Genomic DNA, 23,405 nt, shown 5'->3' with positions numbered 1-23,405 from the left:
GCCAAATACTCTCTAGGAAGTCCCATCTCCTTGTGGAGTTTAGGATGATTCCTGTGTAACCTATGCTAGACCCTTCAAGGCAGGAAGAACCAGGCCCAGCCTCCACCATAAGGTCAGTTCTGGTCATGGTCGGGGCTGGACCTGACTCTTCCTGTCTTGGTGTCTAAGATAGGTTACCCAGGAATCACAAGGAATGTCAGTTATGGCACTAAAACAATTGTCCTTTGAAAATGGGAACCTCAAGGCCTATCAAGTTCATCCATGTCTCTGATGTCTATAATCCTCCAGTTACAGACATGAGCTGTCTCCCTCACTGGTCTTGTTGTTGTCTCATTCTCATACTGCTCTGAGTGTCTCCCAGCTCAACTCTCTTTCAGATTTTGATGCCTCCGGATTATTGCCACACACACACACACACACACACACACACACACACACACTTCATAGTAAAGTGACCTTTTGTCTTAGTCCATTGTGTTGCTATAAAGGAATAGGTGAGGCTGGGTAATTTATATAGAAAAGAGGTTTACTTGGTTCATGGTTCTGCAGGCTGTACAAGAAGCATACAGCCAGCATCTGCTTCTGATGAGGGCCTCATACTGCTTCCACTCATGGAGGAAGGCAAAGGGGACTTGGTATGTACAGAGAATACATGGCAAGACAGGAATCAAGGGAGAGGGGAGTACAGTTGGAGGCTCTTTTTGATGACAAGTTCTCAGGGGAATTCTCACAGGAACTAACAGAGGAACAACTCACTCCTTACTGCCAGGATGGCACCAAGCCATTCAGGAGGGATGTGTCCCTATGACCCAAACATCTCACGTTAGACCCCACTTTCAACACTGGGAATCAAATTTCAACATGAGATTTAGAGGAGTCATATATCCAAACCATAGCACCTTCCTATAGCTTTAGTATCTTTTCAAAATATTCTTGAGTAAATGCTTGTTTTCCTCTTTGTCTCTTTTCTTACAGCAGGTTGCTCTTTCATACTTTAATATCTCTTGGTTGAGAGATAATGTCAACATCTGCTCATTTCCTCACAGCTCCTTCTAAATTGATCATTCTTTCCTAATCTGAGCAAAAGACCTTCTCTGAGAATCCTGCCATCTACCATATCACTTTCCATCATGCTCTTCTTACAGTCACCTTTCTATACACAGTTATCTCCTCCACTCTATATATCCTTGGAATTTGACTCTCACTTATCTCCTTTGCCTTAACTCTTGCCAGTATCCACATCACCCATATGGATAATTTATTCAACTTCCAAATATCACAGTTTCAATATTTTCTTTCTCTCTTCCAAATCTCTCATATCTTTATACTGATTATATGCACTCTTAAACCACATTAGGATCATTCACCTTTCCCTATATTCTTTGAATATGTCAGCGCCACTACTGTTTTTTTGTTTTGTTTTGTTTTTGTTGAGACGGAGTCTCGCTCTGTGGCCCAGGCTGGAGTGCAGTGGCTCGATCTCGGCTCACTGAAAGCTCCACCTCCTGGGTTCACGCCATTCTCCTGCCTCAGCCTCCCGAGTTTCTTTTTAGACTAATTCTTGTCCTTGTGTGTAATCGCACAATCCATTTTGTCAATACTACAATCAACTCCTTCCCCTTGTCCTGCCACCATACCTTCGTCACAACCATCTACCCCTAGATTAGTCTTTCAGTATGCCTTCTCTCTTCCTCAATCTGTGTAACTAAGCATTGCTGAAGAAAAATGGTCAATTGTACTGAATGATTTTATCATGGCTTATAAGATATATCTTCAAGAGGTGCTTGATATCACTATTAACTGTGGAATTGCAAGGAAGAGAAGTCCAAGAAATTCAGTGTTTCAAGACTACACTTTTAATTTTATTGTCTGTATCATTCAGGACTTAATTATAGAGAATAGAGTCATTGCAAGCTAGTTCGAAGAGAAAGGATTTTGTTCTTATCTGGAGTGGAAGGCTAAAGAAATAGACTTTATGCTGACCTTCCATAAAAAAGTCCCTAAACCACCTGGGACTCCCAAGTGAGCCGCTAAGAAGCTGTAAAATTGGGAATTTTCCTACCAATTTGGGAAGCCACAATTATATTTGTTTGTTCTAGAACTACTCCATGTTTTCCACCATAAAGAAGCCATGTCCCTCATTATTAAAATATCAAAAAGATAAAAGATGTTAGTGAGGATGTGGAGAGAAAGGAATCCTTATACATTGTTGGTGGAATTGTAAATTAGTCCAACCTGTATGGAAAACAATATGGAGATTTCTCAAAGAACTAAAAATAGAACTACCATTTGATCCAGCAATCCCACCCCTGCGTATATACCCAAAGGAAAAGAAATCATTATACAAAAAGACACTTGCACTTGTATGTTTACAGCTGCACTATTCACAAGAGCAAAGATATGGAATCAATCTAAGTGTGCATCAACAGATGATTGGATAGAGAAAATGTGATACACACACACACACACACACACAAATGGAATACTACTCAGCCATAACAAAAATAATGAAATCATGTCCTTTGCAGCAACATGGATGGAACTGGAGGCCATTAAGTAAACTAACTCAGGAACAGAAAGTCAAATACTATATGTTCTCATAAGTGGAAGCTAAATAATGTGTACACATGGACATAGAGTGTGGAATACTAGTAGAGTTTCAGAAGGGTAAGGGTGTGTGGGGATGAGAAATGAGAAATTACTTAATGTGTATAATGTGTATAGTATTTGGGTGATAATGATACCAAAAGCCTAGACTTCACCATTATGCAACATATCCATGTTACAAAATTGCACTTGTACCCTCTAAATTTATACCAATAAATAAATAAATAGCCATGTCCCCAGTTAAGTTGTCAGCAGCTATGGGAACGAGCAGAAGCTAGCCTTCAAAATAGGCCCCAGTGATCTTTACTTCTTAGTATCCATCCTATTGTGTTGTCCTCTTCCCCATTGAATAGGGCTGATCTGTTGGATCAACAGGATACTGCAGAAGTAACAGTGTGTGTCTTTTGAGACTATGTCATAAAAGATATTGTCTCTTCCACTTTGCTTTTTCTCGGATCACTTCTACCAGAGGACGCCAACTACCATGTTATGAGAACATTCATGCAACGCTCTGCAGAGAAATCCATGTGGAGACAAACAGAGATCTCTTCCAACAACCAGAACCAACTTACCAGTCATGTGAGTGAGCCACCATAGAAGCAGATCCTCCAGCCCCATTCAATCCTTTGACTGCAGTCCCAGCCAAGATATGACAGCAATCTCAAGAGAGACTCCAAGCCAGAATAGGCCAGCTAAGTTGCTCCCAAATCCCTGACCCACAGAAATTGTGAGAGATAATATGTTTGTTGTTTTAAGACACTGATTTTTGGGGGTAATTTTTACTGCAGGAATAGTATAGGTCTCAACATCCTGAGCATTAATCCTTGCTTCAGTGTGCACTGCCTTTCCTCTCCTTCATTGCCCATGCCAATGATCTAAGCTCAAGAGTTGAGAGTTTGTAGAGGTAAATCTGCAAAAAAAAAAGTTCTCTGTGAATGGATTAGATAGACTCTTCCACCTTCTAGTTCATCCTTCACTACTAGAATTCTAATAACAGTTCCTATTGGACTAACCTCCCACGGACAACAACTATATCTGGATATATATATATATTTTTGTGTGTGTGTGTGTGTATATGTATATACACTACAATCTGCCCTTAGGCAAAAGTTTTTTAAATACATTTATATAATATATGTATGTGTGTATATATTATACATAAATATATAGGTATATATTTATATATGCACACACTACCTGAAGACATTGGAGAGAGGCCAAAAAGCAGACAGATACCGGAGTGCAGTCATCACTTGGAAGGCAAATAAACTTGATTAATCATCAGGGTTTTTAAAAAAAAATTTTTGCCTAAGGGCAGGTTGTAGTATGCACCACGCTGCAGTTGAAGGTAGGGGAGGCTTAAATGAAGACAGAAAGTCTGTAGTCTTACTGGCTTAACAAACCTGAGGAGACAGTAAGGGCAACCATAGCAACTGAAAAGTGAGAAGGAAAATCTCAGAAAGGAGAGAGTCTGACAAGGGGAGCCCTAAATTCTGTATGTAGGCTGCCTAAATTTCTGATTGATCACCGAACCATACATGTGCAGACTAGGAGTGGAGGCAGATTCCAAGCAGTCCAACTAAGTTTAAAAGAACTGAACTGAGATTTCAGCTGTCATCCACTGGAGACAGTTTTCCATTTGAGTTCAGCCCATTTAACTGCCTCCCTCTTCCCTACACACACACACACACACGCACACACATATGCATGTATAGAAGTTCTGCAGTACCAAACTGTGAGCAAGCAGAACTAGGAATTGTGTTTTTGTTTGTTTGTTTTTATGAGGTCCAAAAGGTGCATAGAAAAGTTCTGCAAGATTTCCAGTGGGAAACCGGTTCTCTGGAGAAAGGCTATTAATTAATCTTTAGAAATGTCCCCCAATTTTAATGCAGGGTATTTATTTTTAAAATACCATAGTGCATTCATTGATCTTCAAATAGTCTGTTGATCTTGTTGGGAAAAGTGCTTGCAATATTCCAAGTCATCAGGTAAATTGGTTTGAAGAAATCCAAGTAGTTCCTTAAATGTCAGCGCATCTTCAAGGCTTGAACCTTTCAGGATATGGGGCAAAGGGCACAGGCTGACTTGTCAAAGACAAGAGAGCTTTAACACAGGTAGAGGCAGATATATGCTTGCTTAATTGTGACAAATGATCTCTTGAACTTTTCTTTTTTCCTTTTATTTCCATAAGTTTTTGGAGAACATGTGGTTATTTGGTTATATGAGGAAGTTCTTTAGTGGTGATTTGTGAGATTTTGGTGCAACCATCACCTGAGCAGTGTATACTGAACCCAATTGGTAGTCTTTTATCCCTCACCCTCTTCCCAGCCCTCTTGAACTTTTCATGGTTTCCAATTGGTCACTATTTGACATTCCTCTATGAGCCATGCCATTGACCTTTCTGATATATCTGAAGAAGACACAAGTCAAAAAGTGGCTTCTAGTATGCTTTGTGAACAAAATCAAGCTTGTAAATAGAGTGTAAACCTATTGGCAGTTCAGCAATGGCCCTGCCTAATATTTTTTAAAAAATTGTTAAATCTGCTTTCTGTGTTAAATCTCTGCATGTTAGAATTTATCTATTGTTTCTATAAGGTCCAAAAGGTACACAGAAAACTTCTGCAAGATTTTCAGTGAGAAATCAGTGGGAAATATCATTCACTTAGTTATTTTGTTTAGGAATAGATTTTGAACCAAACTGATATTCTGAAAATGGAGGAAAAACTTCAAGGTTTGCATGGGAGAATTGAGGAGTCTGGCTACTGGTTAAAAATCAATATGTGATTTTTCAGGCCTGACCATGGGTAATGACAAACACTTTACCTGGCAGGCTTCACTGGAAAAGCTGCCCTCCACACACCAGACTTGGTGCATAGCCAGTCATATGGCAGTCTCTGTGGGGTGTTGCAGTCAAAGACTCAGACCCCCTGGCCAATCACGCTCTTTCACATATTTATATTCCTAGCCCTGTGCTTTTATTTCTAGGCCCTTTATCTGAGGCCTTGGGCAAGAGGTCTTCAGGTTCCTCTGTTGAGATCTTATGGGGTAAGGAAAAGGGGAAAAATTTGAAGATACTTTCCTTCACTCTGCCTCAGTACCCAGGACTTTTCCACTCCTACCCCACCACATGACTCCAGGGTCCGTAAAACTGCCAGAGCCTTTTGTTCGAGTCTCCCTCAATAGAAAGATGACCCCACATCTGTGCTGCTCCACTTGAATCTTGACCAGTGTGCTGTCCCACAGGGGAAAATGGAACAGTGAAGTTGATGCTTCCTCTGGTTTTAGACTCTTGCTTATTCCATCACTGTGACTGAAGGCTTAACTCTTTCATTTTCAGCTTGTGGCTTTAATTGGCTACTTGAACACCCAACAGCTCAGCTCTCTCCCAGCTCAGCAGAGCTCCTTAAAAGACTAATTAAATTTTTTCCATTCTTAAAACACCACTAAGGATCACAACCCTGAAACCACTGACCACACTGAACAAGTATGGCTGGTGCTTGATAAACAAAGTGAGTTCTACTAAATTTGCTCCAAAACATTTTATTAATAAAAGTCTTATTTAAAAAACAAAATAGAAAAGAGTTAGGTATCACATTGAATAACATGTTGATAGCCCATGTATGGTTATGGGTTCTAATTTCTCTACAAAATCAACCAGCCATGATGGAGTAAAGAAAGCTAAAAAGAGTAAATACAGTCATTTAAGTTTTTTGAAACACTTCCAAGTACAAAAAGCAGCATGCTAATTTTTAAGTGCAAAGAAAGCTCATAATAAAATAGACTTTAAAAATTACAAATAAAAATCTGTACATCAAGGATATTTTTAAGGCTTTCCCATGTGCATGTCACTATGTAGACAATGAAGAGGAACAGCCAAGAGAGGAACCGCCAAGAGAGGAACCATCATGTCAGGTGTTACAGGTCTGGCCCATTTCGGCTTGTAGGACCATCTCTTCTTTTCTCAAGGGAAAAGTGTCAATCAGGTTGAACAGAGCCACAGGCATCACTAGGGAGACATAGCGCTCTTTGTCCATGCCATGCTTATCCACTAGCACCATACTGAAGGAGTAGAGTGGGATCCGCAGCAACAGCCTGCGGCAGACAAAGAAAAGAGGAGACTAAGTCAAACCGTGACTCCCAAGGGTCCTGGTGGGTCAACCAGAGCCCTCCTGTGACCGTGTGCAGAGAAAGCTTTGATACCATGAAGGACTGAATCATCCTTTAGACCCTGTCTACTCAAACTGTGACCCTTGGACCAGCAGCATCACATGAGAACTTGCTAGAAATGGAGACTCCCATGCCCCACCCCAAACCTACTGAATTAGTATCTGCATTATTATCAAGATCCCCAGATGACTGGTATGTACATGAGAGTTTGAAAAGCACTGCTTTAGTTCTAGATTACAGTCAGGAAGACTTCCGGCCTACAACGGTGCCATATACCAACATTTGGTACAAGGTGCATACAAGGCTAACAGATTTTTTTTCATTAAATTGGAATCAACCCAAGTTTGGAATCAACCCCAAACCCACATTTGCTGACTAGTGTTGCATGACCACATACACACTAGGACTAAGTCAGTGATTATGAACAGGGGTGATTTTGCTCCCCGCTCCCAGGGGAAATTTGGCCATGTCTGGAGATATTTTTGGTTGTCACAGTGGAGAGTGAAGATGTGACTGGCATTTAGTGGGTAGTGGCCAGGAATGCTGCTAAACATCCTGCAATGCACAGCCAACTCTCCCCGCCAAACAAAGAATTATCTATCCCCATATAGCAATAGTGCCAAGGCTGAGAAACTCTGGGCTAGGTAAAGCTGACTGACATCATTTCCCAGCATGATAGTTCTGGCCTATTCAGTGGCCAGCTCCGGACTGCAGAGTTATAAGGGATTGAGCTTGGTCTACACCCCGTGTATTCTGACTTGGTTAATCATAATTTGTACCCCAAATAATTCCAAAAAAGGATGTGAAGTGGTTTCAAGTGTCTGGTGTTCTTTCTGCTCTACCACACTAGAATTTAAACTAAAAAATATGATTTTCATATCAACACAAACATATTTGATGAGAATAGCTAGAGAAAGCAAACAAACAGATAAGCTGAGCCCAATGAACAAATGAGCCCACTCACTCTCTTCTCCAGATTTTTTTTTTTTTTCAGTTTAGATATTTTGAGATTGTGTATGAGGCAGAATATACACTGTCATCTGGATTTAAAGTGAAATATGTTTTCCTCATACAAACAGATCAAGGTTAAAAAATCATTACATAAAACACAAACTACATTTTTCTGCCTTTTAAGAGGGAGTTTCAAGGAAGAAGCGAATAATTTGTATTTTATCCCAGTGGGAAGCTAAATCGCAAATTCACTCCCAGTGACTAGAAATGAAAAAAAAGAGGACATGACAGTGCCTCTGCCAGGTTTCCTGCAGTGCTAAGAGGGGAGCTAAGAAGTAGATGACTGCAAAGTGCATTAATGAGTTCCGAACACGCTAATGTAGGCTGCAAAGTAGGGTGTGAATGAAGAGATAAAATGCTCTGCATCTTTAAGAGGAAGGGTATTGAGTTTACTTTTGGGAGCATGGAGGAGTTCTGGCACAGGGAACTCTCAGGAAACAGAGGAATAGGGAATATGGTGGCTGAAGCCTGTGGGAAAGGGTGACCAATAAGAAATTGGAGCATTCATTTTTTTTTATAGTGCTTGTGAGACTAGGATGGGAAACCCCCCCACACACACCACCACCACGGTGCCACCATCTGCTACCACACACATTCCTGTGTAAGTCTTGTGCCTTGATTGACACAGAATGTAAAGGGGGAAAACTGTCATGGGAAGAGCTGAGTGGTTGGATCAGCAGGCTAGCAGCAGCCACAGGAATGCATCCCACTAGGGCCGAAAGACCACAGAAATCTTGGGGATGAATGATCAAACACCACACAAAATCGGGGATGAGGTGTGATGCCGACAGTATGTCTGAGTTACATACGTGTCTGTCGTCAGATTGGAAGGAGTTCTTCCTGGAAAATCTTCCAGGGAACACTGTAGACTCAAAGAATAATGTGGGTATAGAAATTATGGCTTTCTTGGTCCCTGTCTTCCTTGAGATTGCTGGAAAATTCCTCTGGAAAGCATGAATCAGATCATACCTCCAGATAAAAAAGAAATGAGGGCAAGAAAGAAGGTAGGTGGTGACCCTGCAACCCCAGGGACCCAGTCTCTTCTTTCTGTTGACTCCCTTCAAGGGTTTTATCATGGCCTCGGTGCTATTTGAAAATAGTCTTATAGCCAGACAAAATAATTTTTAGATTATGCAGGCATTATGCTTTTCCTTCTCCTCTTTCGCTTCCCATTCTTTGCCTAAATCATCTTTTTTCCTCTGCAGTAGACTCCAAGGTGTCTAAAAAAACCTTTCCAATTCAAAGGGAAAAAGTTCTGCCAAGCTCTTTGTTTCTCACTGATATGTCTGATAACACAGGCATGCCGGCCTGACACAGAATCCATTAGGTAATGCACCTGAGTGATCATTTCTGCATGACTTTTACCTGGACTATCATCCTGCTGCATAATAGGGATTGGCCCTTTTCTTGAAGGCTGCTGGGCAAAAGTTCTATTTCAAAACTGTAAAGCTTTTGGTAAAAAACTAGGCCAGTGGTCCTCACCATGTGATCTTTTGGGAGCTCATTAGAGATGCATATTATCGGGTATAACCAGAGACCTACTGAATCAGAAACGCAGTTTACAGCCTACAGTGTAGACTCCAACAATACGTATTGTAACAGGCCCTCCAGGAGATTCTGATGGAGGCTAAAAGTTTGAGAACCACCATATAATGTATTTAAAATCATCTTCTGCCTATAGAAGTCTATGGTAGCCCCAACATATACAATCTGAATGGCAAGTATTTTTTAATCGCATTTTTCTGTTCTTCAGGTAGATTCAACAGTTTAAAAGCACAACAAGATTTTATGAAGATGACACACATACAGACACATTCAATCCAAAACCCATTCAGAAAATTCTGCAACAAGTTTTAAAAAATCATTGACACAGGATATGAGCAAGTAGTACTAAATAAGCAACAGCTTCATAAAACCTACTTTGAAAATATTCACCATAAATATTTAGATATCAACACAACTCTCTGTCTTAAGTTTTGTACAGTTCAACTTGAAGTATTTGTACACTAACTGTAAATATACAATATACTTTTAAAAGCTGTTATCAACTCTGGAAATAGTAAGGCTGTTTCAATGAAATTTTGAGTCGTTTACTCCACTTAGCGCCAACATGGTGCCAGGTACTGTGCTAGGTACCGAGTAGCAAACATTTGAAAGCTCTGCTACTGATGTCAAAAGTCGGTATGGGGAGGTGCTACATGCAAATGCAGTAAAATATAACAAAAAGAAAAGCACATGAGTGTACCCAGCCTTCTCCATTCATCAGTCGACTAAAGAGAACTCATGAATCCTCTTATTTCAAGTCGAACTGTACAAAACTTAAGACAGAGAGTTGTGTTGATATCTAAATATTTATGGTGAATATTCTCAAAGTAGGTTTTTTGAAGCTGTTGCTTATTTAGTACTACTTGCTCATATCCTGTGTCAATGATTTTTTAAAACTTGTTGCAGAATTTTCTGAATGGGTTTTGAAAAGGCTGGGTGAGAAAGGAAGATTTTAAGGAGTTTTGCTTTAGTCTAATTATTCATTTTACAGTGGTCAAGAGATGCAAGCAGAAATTTGGGTTATTCTGAAACTATCTTTTGGTTGTTGAATTCTGCTTCTTTAATACATCGTTATTCAGAGACTAAAATCCACGGTTCCAACTTTGTAAGGGTTATGAAAGTAAAATATAATTGTTAAAACAGAGGTATGAACAAGTGTTCTGCAAGAATGGAGAAAAAAGAGACCAAGCCTGGAAAGACTAATTGGATGCGTACTTTTCTAATAAGACCAAGGATTGCTTAAGTCTTTTTTTCAGGTCCTCCTCTCCTAGCCATCCTTCCTCCATCAACCACACACACACACACACACACACACACACACACACACGTGCACGAAGCAAAAACGGTTGGTTGGAGGGGGTAAGAAAGAAAACACTGGTAATTCCCCATTGCACAATTTATTTGAACAAACAGCAACATACTGATTAGCATGGTTATAACACTCCCAGAATAAAAGCAATTAAACATTGAAGGTTGCCTGAACTCCATGCTGAATAGAAAGAAACCAGGGAACCTAATCAGTTAAAAGTGCATTCATAGGGGATAAGATTTAAGAACAGAAATTTCCCCTACCTGAGCTGCAGCGCTAGGGCTGGAGGCATAATCTTTGCGCCTATCCTGCCAATGAGAGTCGGGAACACACCCACCAGCTCCACCACGGTGATGTGTCGAAGATCAAGGCCACACTGTGCTTGCTGGGAAAAAGAAAACCCAACAGGGGAGGTATGAGCATGGTGAAAAAAGACATCCTTATCAAACTAGAAACCGACAGAAGTAGCACTGGCCTGTCTCTGGAAGTTTATTTGCTCACTCTGAACTGTAACGAAAACAGATGAGAAATCGGGGTTAAGCTCGTGGCTATAAAACCTAAATACCTTTCCTAGAGGAATCATTCCGATATGGCTTGACAGTGGGATTTTGAAAACCTAAGCAAAAGGGCAGTCTATGTATTTCCAGACAGGGTGAGACCTTGAGTGAGTCAAATTTCCTAAAAAGTGTCCAAGACCACCCCAGAGGATTCTAACTTTTTCTTTGCAAGGACAGAAGACTACTCTATTTCCAGAGTCCACTTCTCTGCCCTGTTTCCACTCTCCACACTCTCCTGCCCTATGCCCTCCACACCCAATCTCAGGGGAAAAGAGGATAAAAGGTTCCAAGCCTCTAAGCTGGCCTCTTGCCAAGAACCTTGGGAATGTGGCCCAGTCAACCACGTGTCAGCAGGGCTCATCAGGAATGGCAATGGCAATAAAAATAAAAAATTTTAAAAAAAGTAATGTAAGACAAATATGATGAATTTGGCTAAATGGGAAAAGAAATTTTGAAGTCTTGAAAGATGAAAACATCAAATATGTTTTACCAAAATTCCACTGAAACGTCCCTACATGAAGTTACAGAACTGGTTGAGAAGTTTAAAAAGTTAGAAATAGGCTTTTGTATTACTCTCACTGAAATGCCTATGTCAACCAAACCTTTCTTTGAAGGCTCTGGCTAAAATGCAAACGTAAGTATATTTGGAAGAGGAGGTCACACCAAAACATCTGGATATTAAATATCTTATCCAACCAGTTGTTAAGTTAGCAAGTGTCTGAAGGGATGGGACAGACTAGAGCAATGACGGCAATCTTTCTCTGTAAAGGGCCAGAGAGTATTTCAGGCTTGGCAAGGTTGGATGGCCTCTGTCCTAATCACTTCACTCCATCATTGTAGTGCAAAAGCAGTTGTAGATCATGCACAAATGAATTAGTGTGACTGTATCCAATAAAAGTTAATTTACCGAAACTAGCCATGGGTCACCATAGTTTGCTGACACAGAGGAAAAGCAAGTTGTTTGGCTTAATTCATTTTCCTATGGAATAAGAACAGATGAGGAAATGCATGATCGTGGAATATAGCCTGCAATGCCAATTTCCCACAAAACAGAGAAGTATAAGCTTGTCTTTTCTGAAGAGCAGGCCCCTGGCTTGGATAAGGAGATACAAGGGGAGGTAAGCTGGTGGGGACCGGGGGTAAAGATGCAATGAATTTGGTTACTATTAAGGGAGCTCACAAAAATTTTATATGGCTCTTCAGAGTTCATAGGCAATTCTTCAAGTACGTGGGAAGAGTGAAAAGGGACTTATTATTATACATTTTATTAATGTGACATGAGAAGAAAATTGTAGCCCTTGATTAAATCAAGACTGTTTTAAGCACTTAGTTCTATCCACTGTAACAAATGAATAAAATATTCTCAAAAAAAATGTGCAGCACTGTATCCATGGCACAGCATACATCCTGCCTCTTTAGTATTCAGTGAAGTTGGCCACTCTTTTGCAAACCAGCTTCAGGACAAAAGCAAGCAACTTCTAGTTTGATCCTTATAGTTTCTAGTCATCCTTCCCCACACGCCCAAGATGCTGGTTGCTCATTTAGTAGCTACAAAATTTACATAGTTGAGAAGGACATATTTCCCAGAAAAGTGCCCGTCAAACTTGAGAGTGCTTAGGAATCACCTGGAGATTTTGTTAAAAGTGTAGATTCTGACACAGTAGGTCTGGGAGGGGCCCTGAGAATTGGCATGTCTATCAAGCTCCCAGGTGATGCTGATGCTGCTGGTCCAGTCCATAGATCACACGTTGAGAACCACTGTGCTAAAAAAAATGGCTGTCACCCTCTGAGAGTCAAAGAAATTCCCTGGGGAAAAATGTGGGGACCGAGGGCTCCTGGATTCCTTTCATCTCTTGGGCCGGCCTTTTGGGCAGGCAGCTAATTGATTGCTTTCAGCCAGGCATATCCTGGACAGGTTCAGCAAAGACAATTGTTCTGTGGCTAGGCCTGGACAGTATGTCAATTAGACTTATTGGTGAAGACAGGCAAACCTCATTAGTTGGAAAACGATTGGGTTAACTCTAAGGAGTCAATGCTAATCAGGTTATGGCCCAGAACCAGAAATGAATGGTGGTAGCTCTGAAGTGCCAGTTCCTGAAACTCACTGTAAGTGGATTAGGCACTGAATCTGGCCTTTGCTTTTAGTGAAATGGCTGGGCCCTTCCTGTTAAAGGTCTCCCTGCCACCTCAGCCCTGCCTTGAGGACTCACCTGCAGCATTCCTAGCTGGAGACGGTAAAGGAGGTTTCGGGCTGTGGGTGTGGACACAATGAGGAGTCTCCTTTTCTCATAAAACTGATCCAGAAGTGCAGCTGCCGTTCTGACGCCCACATTGACATTCATGGCTGTAATCAGAAATGACCACATGGGTCAGAAACCTTCTGCTTGTTCTGGCTCAACAAAGTCTGTGATGACACACAGGACCATTTGTGTAAGAAGTAAACCCTGAGATAAGGATTCAAGTGTAAGTAGTTTATTTGGGAGGCGGTCCCAAGAAGCACTTGTGGAGGAGTGAGGAAGTACATTCATTTCCTCTTGCTGCTGTAACAAATCACCATAAACCTAGTGACTTAACATAATACAAACTTATTATTTTAGATACTGCAGGTCAGGATCAAAAAGACCCTGGTCTCATGGAGCTAAAATCAAGGTGTTGGCAGGGCTATGTTCCCGTGGAGGTTCTAGGGGAGAATCTGATTTCTTGTCTTTTTCAGCATCGAGAGGCCACCTTCATTCCTTGGCTAGTAGTCCCTTCCTCCATCTTCAAAGACAGCAGTGTAGTATCTTCAAATCTCTCTTCTCTCTGATCTCTCCTTCATCATCTCTTTCTATGACTCTGACAGCAGTTCTGCCTCCTTTATATAAGAAGGCTTGTGATTATATTGGGCCCACTGGGTATTCCAGGATACTCTTGCCATCTCAAAATCCTTAACTGAATTACATCTGTAAAGTCCCTTTTTTCATGTAAGGTAACATATTCTCAGGTTCTGGGGATTAGGATGTGGACATCTTTGGTGGACCATTATTCTGCCTATGTCAGGAAGTGAGACAGTGAAGGAAAGAAAACAATACTAGTTGGTTATCAAGCAAGTTGTTGCTGTGGGCATTTGGAACTCACTCCCACTGGGGAACTCTAGGAGATGATATACAACATACCTCCAGAATTAACCCACTGGAGGGAACTGGAGTATTTATACAATTGCTCCATCATTGTTGAGGGCTGCTTCTGGGGCACCAGCTCTCCATCACTTCAGGCTGGCTCTGTGCATGGGCTGACAGTGCTTTCATAGCCAGGGAAAAAACGCTCTCAGACAGAGAGACCCAGTTAATTGCTGTAAGTAGCCTTTTGAACATAGATGTGAATGTGAAAGGCATATGGGCCAAGCACCATAGTATCTGCTAGGGAAAGGGGTGCAGAGAGGCAGAAGGGTAAGAGAATGGGCAATGGCCAGGCTGGCTTTGGAATGGCTCAGAATTTCTGAAGTCTGCCTCCTTGGTGCAGAAGGGACAAAGCAATGTGGGACACAAAGGCCACAGAGCAAGCAACACAGGCATAGAGGACATGGGACAAGGCAGTTTTATAATAGGTCTTCCCTTTAAGCAAATAAATGACAACTAATTCCAGCTGTTCAGGGTCAATGAAGGATGTTATATAGATAGGCAAATAAAAGGCTTAGCTCCAAAGAAGAAATAATATGAGAAAAACTAGTAGATGCCATATATGATTTATAATCTTGGTTTTCATATTTCACATTTTAGGTTTGCATTGAAGTATTTGTTCATTCACACATTAATTCATTCAGCCATTATATACTGAGCACCTGCCATGTGCCAAGCTCTACGCTAGGTACTAGCATGTCACACTGAGTGATACACAGTTCCTGCCCTCTTTCCTGCCCTCTTCCCTGCCCCAGGGGCTCAGAGTCTAGGATAGCTCTTGTCAAGAGAAATACAATGTAAGCCACTATGTTTAATCTTAAATTTTCTAGTTGCCTCACTAAAAAAGTGTAAAGAGACTGGGCGTAGTGGCTCACACCCGTAATCTCAGCACTTTGGGAGGCCGAGGCGGGCAGATCATGAGGTCAGGAGATCAAGAACATCCTGGCTAACACAGTGAAACCCCACCTTTACTAAAAATACAAAAAATTAGCCAGGCATGGTGGCACGCACCTGTAGTCGCAGCTACTCAGGAGGCTGGGGCAGGAGAATCACTTGAACCCAGGAGGCGGAGGTTGCAGTGAGCCAAGATCGCGCCACTGCACTCTAGCCTGGGCGACAGAGTAAGACTCCAGCTCAAACAAACAAACAAAAAGTATAAAGAGATAGGTAGAAATGATTTTATGTTTTATTTAACCCAATATATCCCAAATATTTCATTTCAACATGTAATCAATATAAAAAATTAAGATACTTTATATTCTTTTTCACACTAAGATTTTGAAATTGGTATATGTTTTACACTTATAGCATATCTCAATTCAGAATAGCCTCATTTCAAGTGCTTAGTAGCCACATATAGCTAGTGGCTACCATGTTGGACCACATAGGTCTAGCAGCCTGTTAGACACCACACCCCAGGCCTTAATGCCAACATGGTGGGCGTGAAGTCCTTAGGTAGGGAGTCTATAATAGGTGTGTTCTTTCTACTTTAACACATGAAATTGAAGAATCTCAGGCATTTAGCTGATGGTATATATGTCTCTCTGTCACTTAACTCTAAATGGGGGCTTCAATTAAAAGAAAGGGATAAAGATGAAAGGGTACCAGGAAACGAGAAAAACAGAAGTCTATAAACAAGAGATACGTCCATAATTTTCTGGCTAGCCCAAGTTTCAGACTCATTACCCAGCCCAATTTTTGTTCATCAGGAATAAGAGCTGGCATAAGGCTTTACGTGTACCAGGCACTGCTCTATTCCACTGTTCCACAGATGACCTAATTTAATCCTTACAACAACTCAAGAGGTAGATGAGGTATTATTTTCTTCATTTTACATAGGAGGAAAGATTCCAAATGCCCAAAGTGTATGTGACTTTCATGCCAGTGATGCAAAGCAGGTATGATATTGTCTCTACATGACAGTGTACTGGCTTTATAAACAAGATCCTTACATTTCTAGAACAAAGGAAACTACAGCAAATTTTGCTGGTTCCTCATGTCACCAAAGGCTGGCCCTAGGTTCCTACCTTGAGCTTCTTCCTTAGAGGACATGAAAAGGAAATTAGAGGATAGGCGGAAGCAAGACGGATAACAGATGAGATGAGCTGCAGCAGGGATCTAGGGACTATGTTCATCCACTCAGATAAAGAGGGATGGCCAGGAACTTCTCAAAGTCTATGAAGGGAAACCTCTCTTGCACTGGAATCAAGAACCAAGGGGTTTACAGGTTCTGCTGCAGGCTGGAGGGGCTGCGTACATACCTGCACAGGTGGGCTCCGTGCCAGACCAAGCCAGGTTGGATTGACATACTCGGGCAGGGCTACCCTGGAGCTCATAGCCGCCGATGCAGGAGAACTCACAGGTGGCTCCATAATTATCCCCATCGCTGGAGCACTTCATGTAACCATTCTCTGGGGCATTGAGTTTGCCACAGCGTTTGACTGTAGGGACACAAGTCCAGAGGGGTCTCAGTGCTGAGCTCCCATCCACAGAGTAAGCAGAAAAAGTGAGGATGCAGAGGCATCAGCTTTGCAATCAGGCTTCTACATCAGCCTGTGAAATGAGTGAGGGAGGAGGGAGGACTATTTGGTCAGTGGGTGAGCCTTGCAATGGTCACCCATCCATATCAATGAGACCACTGATATCAACTGGTTTAGCTCCTAGTGTTGTAGATGAGGAAGTGAAGTCCAGAAGAGTAAGGAGTAAAGATGGTTAGCAATTAGTTGCCCAAACCATCAGGCATAAAATAATCCTTAAAAACATTTTCTTTCACACCAATGGTTCCAGAACACTAAGAACATGTTCTCCTGGTGGCCCAAATTAGGGGGATCCTATTCACCCTAGTTGTAGATGGACTCACAGGCTTCAGCTGGTCACCTAAGCTCAGGGATGGAAAAATTATTGAATAATATTCTTCCGGGACAGTCAGCTATGGGCTCCTATAAGACTAGTCCTTGTTAAATAATCTGGCAACACTGACGCCCATCCATATGTGTATCATGAAATTCAGGCATTAAGATAGGGCACTTCCCCAAGCCTCATTAGAGGCTAATCTAAAGCTGGCAAGTCACCCACCACAGTAGGCACTTGAGAGAGTTCTGGCTTGAGGACCTGCTTCCCTTTGCTCTTCTAAAGGGAGGGTGGGGGGACAAAAAGCAGTATTCTTACCTCTCACTTTAACTCGAAATTTGCAAGTGCCCTTATTCTCAGCTCTGTCATAGACTGTGTACTGGATCTTGTGGTCTCCTTCTGGAAAGTTGGAGCCTGGGGGGAGGCCTTTTAGAATGACACTTAGAGAGAAAAAAAAATCAGAAACAGGAAAGATGACATTATGGATTTGACAAGCAAGTGACGACCCCCCACTCTTTACAGGACATGGAGAGACTGAGGGGCAACAATTAGACTAGTTTAAGTAGAACAAAAATTTCTCAAAGGATAGAATCTCCTAAGCTTTAGTCTGTTTTAGAAGAGCAGTTTGTGCCCAGAAAATGGAAGACCCAAACTACTGGGAAGCTTAGACTTTTTTCCGGCTGTAGGTAGAATGGTGGAGAAGTGGGTAGAGGGGGGAGGGAGGATGAAAAATATAGGGCCCAAGTCTCTTCCTTCAATCTCACTCTTGTTCCAGGTGGGACCTGAATTGCCTCACTGTTGGGAAGACAAGGGAATTTTCTGTGAGGAAAATCATTAGAGAATATAGTCCAAGCAGTCACTGGCAATTTGGGCCTGCAGGGTGTACTAGAACTTTCTCTGTTCTTTCTATCTGGGACTGTGGAGACCTAAAGGCAAGTTCTCTGTAATTCCTTGGTTATCCTGATAACAGTAATAATGACTAAAAGTGTTCTTTGCACTTACATAAATCTTACATGTTAGGCATGGTTCTAGGCATTTTGCATATATTTATTTAATCCTCCTCATTTAATCCAACAACCCTATTAGGTAGGTACTATTATCTCTATTTCACAGATGAGGAAACTGAGGCATAAAAAGGCTAAAGAACTTGCCCAAAGTCACACAGCTAGGGTGACTTCATCTTTTTTCTTGGCTGCCTAATGAGAACACCAATCAGTATAGCATGATCAAAATCCATGTTCTGTTTTTCAATATACATATAAATTCCCCATCTCCCTACAGTTCAGGGAATGATGAGAATATGTGCTAATAATGAACATGTGGTATTATCATTGTCACCATTGAGGAAAGCCTTACATGTAGGTGGGTGAGGTGGCTGTTTACCAGGTATGAGAGAGGGGTCGTGGGAAAATGTCAGAAATCCCACTATTTTGAGACATGCTGCTGTTGGCTTTAGATGCTTTAAGGTCTTTAGAAAGCACAATTTAAATTCAGATAAACCTGAGAGGAGTGATACTTCAAATATAAGTAGATGTCGCCTCTCTGAGACTTTGTTTCGCCTGTGGCATGCAAATAACAGAAGGAGTAAATAAGGGAACTCACAAGAAGCACTTATCTCAGAGCTTGACACTAGAACCTTCTCCCTCACAAGGGAGCTATAGAGCAGTAGCTTGGATAGGAAATGGCGGAAGGGGTCATAGGAGAAATGCCAGGGCAGCAAGGAGCCCAAGTGAGAGCTGTAAAGGGAACAAGACAGCCTTCTCTGAACTCCTCATCCTGTTGGAGTGCATTCCCATGGCATCCTGCTCTAAACCTGTCTGGCCTCTGGGCTGTAGAACCCTGGAAGCAGACAGCTGCTTTGAACAAAGGGACAGGAGAATACTGAGATGCTGTTTTAAAATGTAACAATCCTGCCAGGTGCGGTGGCTCATAAATGTAATCCCAGCACTATGGGAGGCCGAGGCGGGCAGATCACCTGAGGTCAGGTGTGCAAGACCAGCCTGGCCAACATGGCAAAAACCCGTCTCTACTAAAAATACAAAAATTAGCAGGGTGTGGTGGTACACACCTGTAATCCCAGCTACTCAGGAGGCTGAGGCAGGAGAATCGCTTGAACCTGGGGGGTGGAGGTTGCTGTCAGCCAAGATCTTGCCACTGCACTCCAGCCTGGGCGACAGAGTGAGACTCTGTCTCAAAAAATTAAAAAATCAAATAAAATGTAACACTCCTAACCATATTACACAAGTTACCCACAAAAACAACAAGGTGAATATTCTCACAAAACTTGTAGACAAATAGAGTCACCTGATGGCTTGATGTTTTGTGTTTATTACACAGGATTTCAACAGCAGTCAGAGTTGTAAAAATCTAAAAACCTACTATGTGGTAGGGGCTGGGCCAGGCATTGTGCTAGACCCTGAAGAGTCAAAGGTAAATAAAACCCAATCCCTGATTATGTCAACTTACTTTTCAATTCTGATTGCCTACATTTTCTCCAAAGGGATTCGTGGGATGTGTATGTGATAGCAAATACTTTTTTAATGGTCAAACTTTATCTTCGAGAAGTTACAATGGGAGGGCATAACTAGTAGTATTACTTAAGCTAGATGAGGCACTGGGGGAAGATTATTGGAATGTAGGAACAAAATGTCCTGCCTCCTCTCAGTAGAAAATGTACTGTTATTGCCTAATCATCGTGTAAAAATGTTTTGTCATGCACAGCCTGGGTTGATAGGATTCTAGAAAGTCTTTTCTTGCTTTATGGATCACCAGGAGATAAATTAGAGGTATCCTTTTATCTACAGATGAAAACTCAGTGGGAAGCTCTAATATGCCCGTAAACTTTAAGGCACAGATATGAACATGCTAACGTGAAGTAGTGGTCTCCAGGGAATATGAAGGCCAACCAAACAGTTGCAGGGATACAGGCCCAAATGCTAGATTAGAACAACACATAGCTAACCCTTACAAAGGGATCCACCCATTTTTAAAAGCTTCTTAACAGTGCTTCTCATTGTGGTTGGTAAAACAAACATACCAACAAAAAGCAACTCAGATATATGTCAAACTATGAATGAAATTGGTCCAGGAGAATGGGGTAGAGGTGGGGAAGAAAGCAGAAGATACCTTCCGTTTTTTTTTTTTGTTGTTGTTGTTGTTGTTGTTGTTTTTGAGATGGAGTGTCTCACTCTGTCGCCCAGGCTGGAGTGCAGTGCAGTGGCACGATCTCAGCTCACTGCAACCTCTGCCTCCTGGGTTCACGCCATTCTCCTGCCTCAGCCTCCCCAGTAGCTGGGACTACAGGCACCCGCCACCACACCCGGCTAATTTTTTTGTAATTTTAGTAGAGACGGGGTTTCACCATGTTAGCCAGGACGGTCTCGATCTCCTGACCTCGTGATTCGCCTGCCTTGGCCTCCCAAAGTGTTGGGATTACAGGCGTGAGCCACTGCGCTCGGCCGATACCTTCCCTTTTTTTAAATAAGCATCTGTAAGTGTCTGATATGGTCAGGAGTTTTAAAAATAAATTAAAAAGCTTTGAAAGAGATAAATACAGCCAAAAAACAAGGGGTGAAAAAGTTCTGCACTAAACTGTACTCACAGAGCACAAGAGTGACAGCCTCTGGCACCACCTGGGAGACACAGACGGCTTCCCAGTGCAGGTAATGGCCTGGGGGCATGAATAGGGTCTGGCTGGGCAGGCAATGCGGGTTACTCTATCCCTAAATTAACCAACTGGCTTCCTCTTTCCCCTTCTGTTCCTCCTTCCCTTCTCACCACCCCTTCTTTTAAATTTTTTTTATTTTTAGTTTTTGTGAGTATGTAGTGGGTATATATATTTATGGGGTACATGAGATTGTTTTATATTTTTTTGAGATGGCATCTCACTCTGTCACCCAGGCTGGAGCACGGTGGCACAATCTTGGCTCACTGTAACCTCAGCTTCACGGGTTCAAGCGATTCTCCTGCCTCAGCCTCCCGAGTAGCTGGGATTACAGGTGTGTGCCACCACACCTGCCTAATTTTTGTATTTTTAGTAGAGACAGGGTTTCACCATGTTGGCCAGGCTGGTCTCAAACTCCTGACCTCAGGTGATCCACCCGCCTCATCCTCACACCGTGCTGGGATTACAGGCATGAGCCACCGCACCCGGCCAAGATGTTCTGATACAGGCATACAATGCATAATAATCACATCATTCACCACCCCTTATTTCTCTTTTTTCCTTCAGTAAGGATTTCCTGAGTGCTAACTACGTGCTAGACACAGTTCTGGGCATTAAGGACATAGCAGTGAACATATTATAATAAAGACAGGTAATCAACAAATACATAGGTGACATATATAGTATATTAGGTAGTGACCATGGGGACCACATCTGAAAGCATAAACAGACCAGCATATATACACTCCCCTACTCTGGGTAGCAAACATCTCACATAAAAGAGACAACATCATTTTATCTGCCAAGTTTCACTTACTCAGTAAGAATGCCATCTGCTGTGTCTCTTCCTTCGGGTGTCTCCCAGGATACCCGGACTGTCAGTTTGTTGGGTTCTGCAATGCGTTCTTTCACACTTGGGCACTTGATTCTAGGAGGTTCCATATCTGAAAATATAACCAAAACATTCTCATCATCATCAAGAAATATCTAGTCAAACTGGGGTTCAACACCCAAAGTTTAAAATACCAAAGCCTCTGGGTATTCTCCATTTTCAAAGAGTTTGTTCACCCTATATATTCCCCTTTTCTCCCTTCATAATGCTTTTACTCTCCTGCTAAGTTTTGAAGATTGTTTAAATACTCACATGTGCAGGGCTAAACCTGCAATCAACTGGCCTTGCGAGGTGTCCTGTGGGTAATTCATTAGTTACAGCCTTTCCTCCCCATGCTTCCAAACTCTGCCTACTGATGGCCACATGGCAATTACTCAGCTGAAACTAGAAGTCATTTGGTTCTAGTGAGTACTTCCTGCTTTGAGGACAGCATCATGGAATATTAGAGAAAGGCACTCTAGCTATCATCTAGTCAGATTCAATTCAAGGCAACAAATTTTTCATGAGTACCAATCTTACCCAAGGCTTCATTCCAACTGCTGGGGTTGGGGGTGCACAAAGGCAAGAGAATCATGTGCTCCTGACATTTCAGGGAATTTGCCATGTATTGGGGGGATTACATTACCACACATGAAATATAACATGAGGTAGAAAATGGCAATGCCCCAGGCAAGGTAAAAGTGAATGCTATGGAGGTATAGAGGAGCCACCCAACTTTCTCATTTTACAGATGTGCAAACTGAGGCTCAAAGAAATTCAGTGATTTATTTAAGATCACACATGTAGATAATGGCACTGTGGATTATAATCTAAGTCAGAGCACTTGCCACCAGAACAAGTTCTCTCTCTCTTTCTGCTATCTATTATCAACATATTGCTTAATATCTTAAAATAGGCAATGGTCTATCTGGGTCCATTCTCCCCTTGAACTGCTACTGAACTACACTTATGGTTTTGTGTTCTGGGACAGCAGTTTTACTGTGGCTCTGGACCTCCAAAAGCCTCCCAAATTTCTTCAAGTAGTTTCTCTACGTGGTCATAGGAGCTCTGCCTTGATAGTGATAACAAGGATGGGTGGTTAATGAGGGCTCGAAGTAAATAAGATGTCAACTCTACACTGGGTTGTATTTCATCTTATATAGCTCAAGTGAAATCACAAGAGGAAGTTCAAATTGCTGCAAATTCTACTTAATGTTTCTGAACAGGTAGAGAATGTATTTAAAGAGGGCATAGCAAATTCAGGACATTCAGCTTCACGTTGCTTTACATATCAACTGATAAGTATTAAGTGCTATTACGGCCTTAATGAAAGTTAAATGTCCTTTTGATTCTGAATGACAGATGTCTTTGAGAGACTAAATGCACCAAGTAAAATTCTTTATATACTTTCTCCTGTGTCTTGTCTAATAATTTCTCATTTGATTTAGGGTAAGAAGTTATGAATAACTTATTAAACAATTTTGCCTTCAGCTATCCAAATTCATTTTCATTCTATGTCATGCTTCAGTGGGGTGTGAACTTAACAGCCTTAATGCACCAATCCTGAATTGAATAACCACCATATTTTGTTGAATCTAAGTCACTGCTAATTGTGAAATGCATCCGTATTTCGGGGATATTAAAAGGTAGAAAAAATATGCTTCTC

At 41.7% G+C, this 23,405-nt stretch overlaps 1 protein-coding gene across 3 annotated transcripts in view; it reads right to left on the bottom strand.

Moving 5' to 3' along the window:
* SRPX (sushi repeat containing protein X-linked) overlaps window positions 1–23,405 on the bottom strand; it is a 178,416-nt gene that overhangs the window by 99,730 nt on the left and 55,281 nt on the right. For 2 of the 3 annotated variants that reach the window (XM_073013811.1, XM_073013813.1), the window contains 6 exons: window positions 21,686–21,812; window positions 17,523–17,644; window positions 16,616–16,795; window positions 13,407–13,540; window positions 10,903–11,024; window positions 6,132–6,699 (listed from right to left, as the gene is read on the bottom strand). In XM_073013811.1, coding sequence (XP_072869912.1) covers window positions 6,516–6,699; window positions 10,903–11,024; window positions 13,407–13,540; window positions 16,616–16,795; window positions 17,523–17,644; window positions 21,686–21,812 — 869 coding nt within the window. In that variant the 3' untranslated portion in view covers window positions 6,132–6,515. Of the gene's footprint in view, window positions 1–6,131; window positions 6,700–10,902; window positions 11,025–13,406; window positions 13,541–16,615; window positions 16,796–17,522; window positions 17,645–21,685; window positions 21,813–23,405 lie in introns of those variants that run through there. The other variant, XM_073013812.1, reaches the window with a different exon arrangement.

Source organism: Chlorocebus sabaeus, chromosome X, assembly GCF_047675955.1.
Source record: "Chlorocebus sabaeus isolate Y175 chromosome X, mChlSab1.0.hap1, whole genome shotgun sequence".
In the NCBI taxonomy this organism is placed as follows: domain Eukaryota; kingdom Metazoa; phylum Chordata; class Mammalia; order Primates; family Cercopithecidae; genus Chlorocebus; species Chlorocebus sabaeus.
This window is presented reverse-complemented; position numbering and strand designations above follow the sequence as displayed.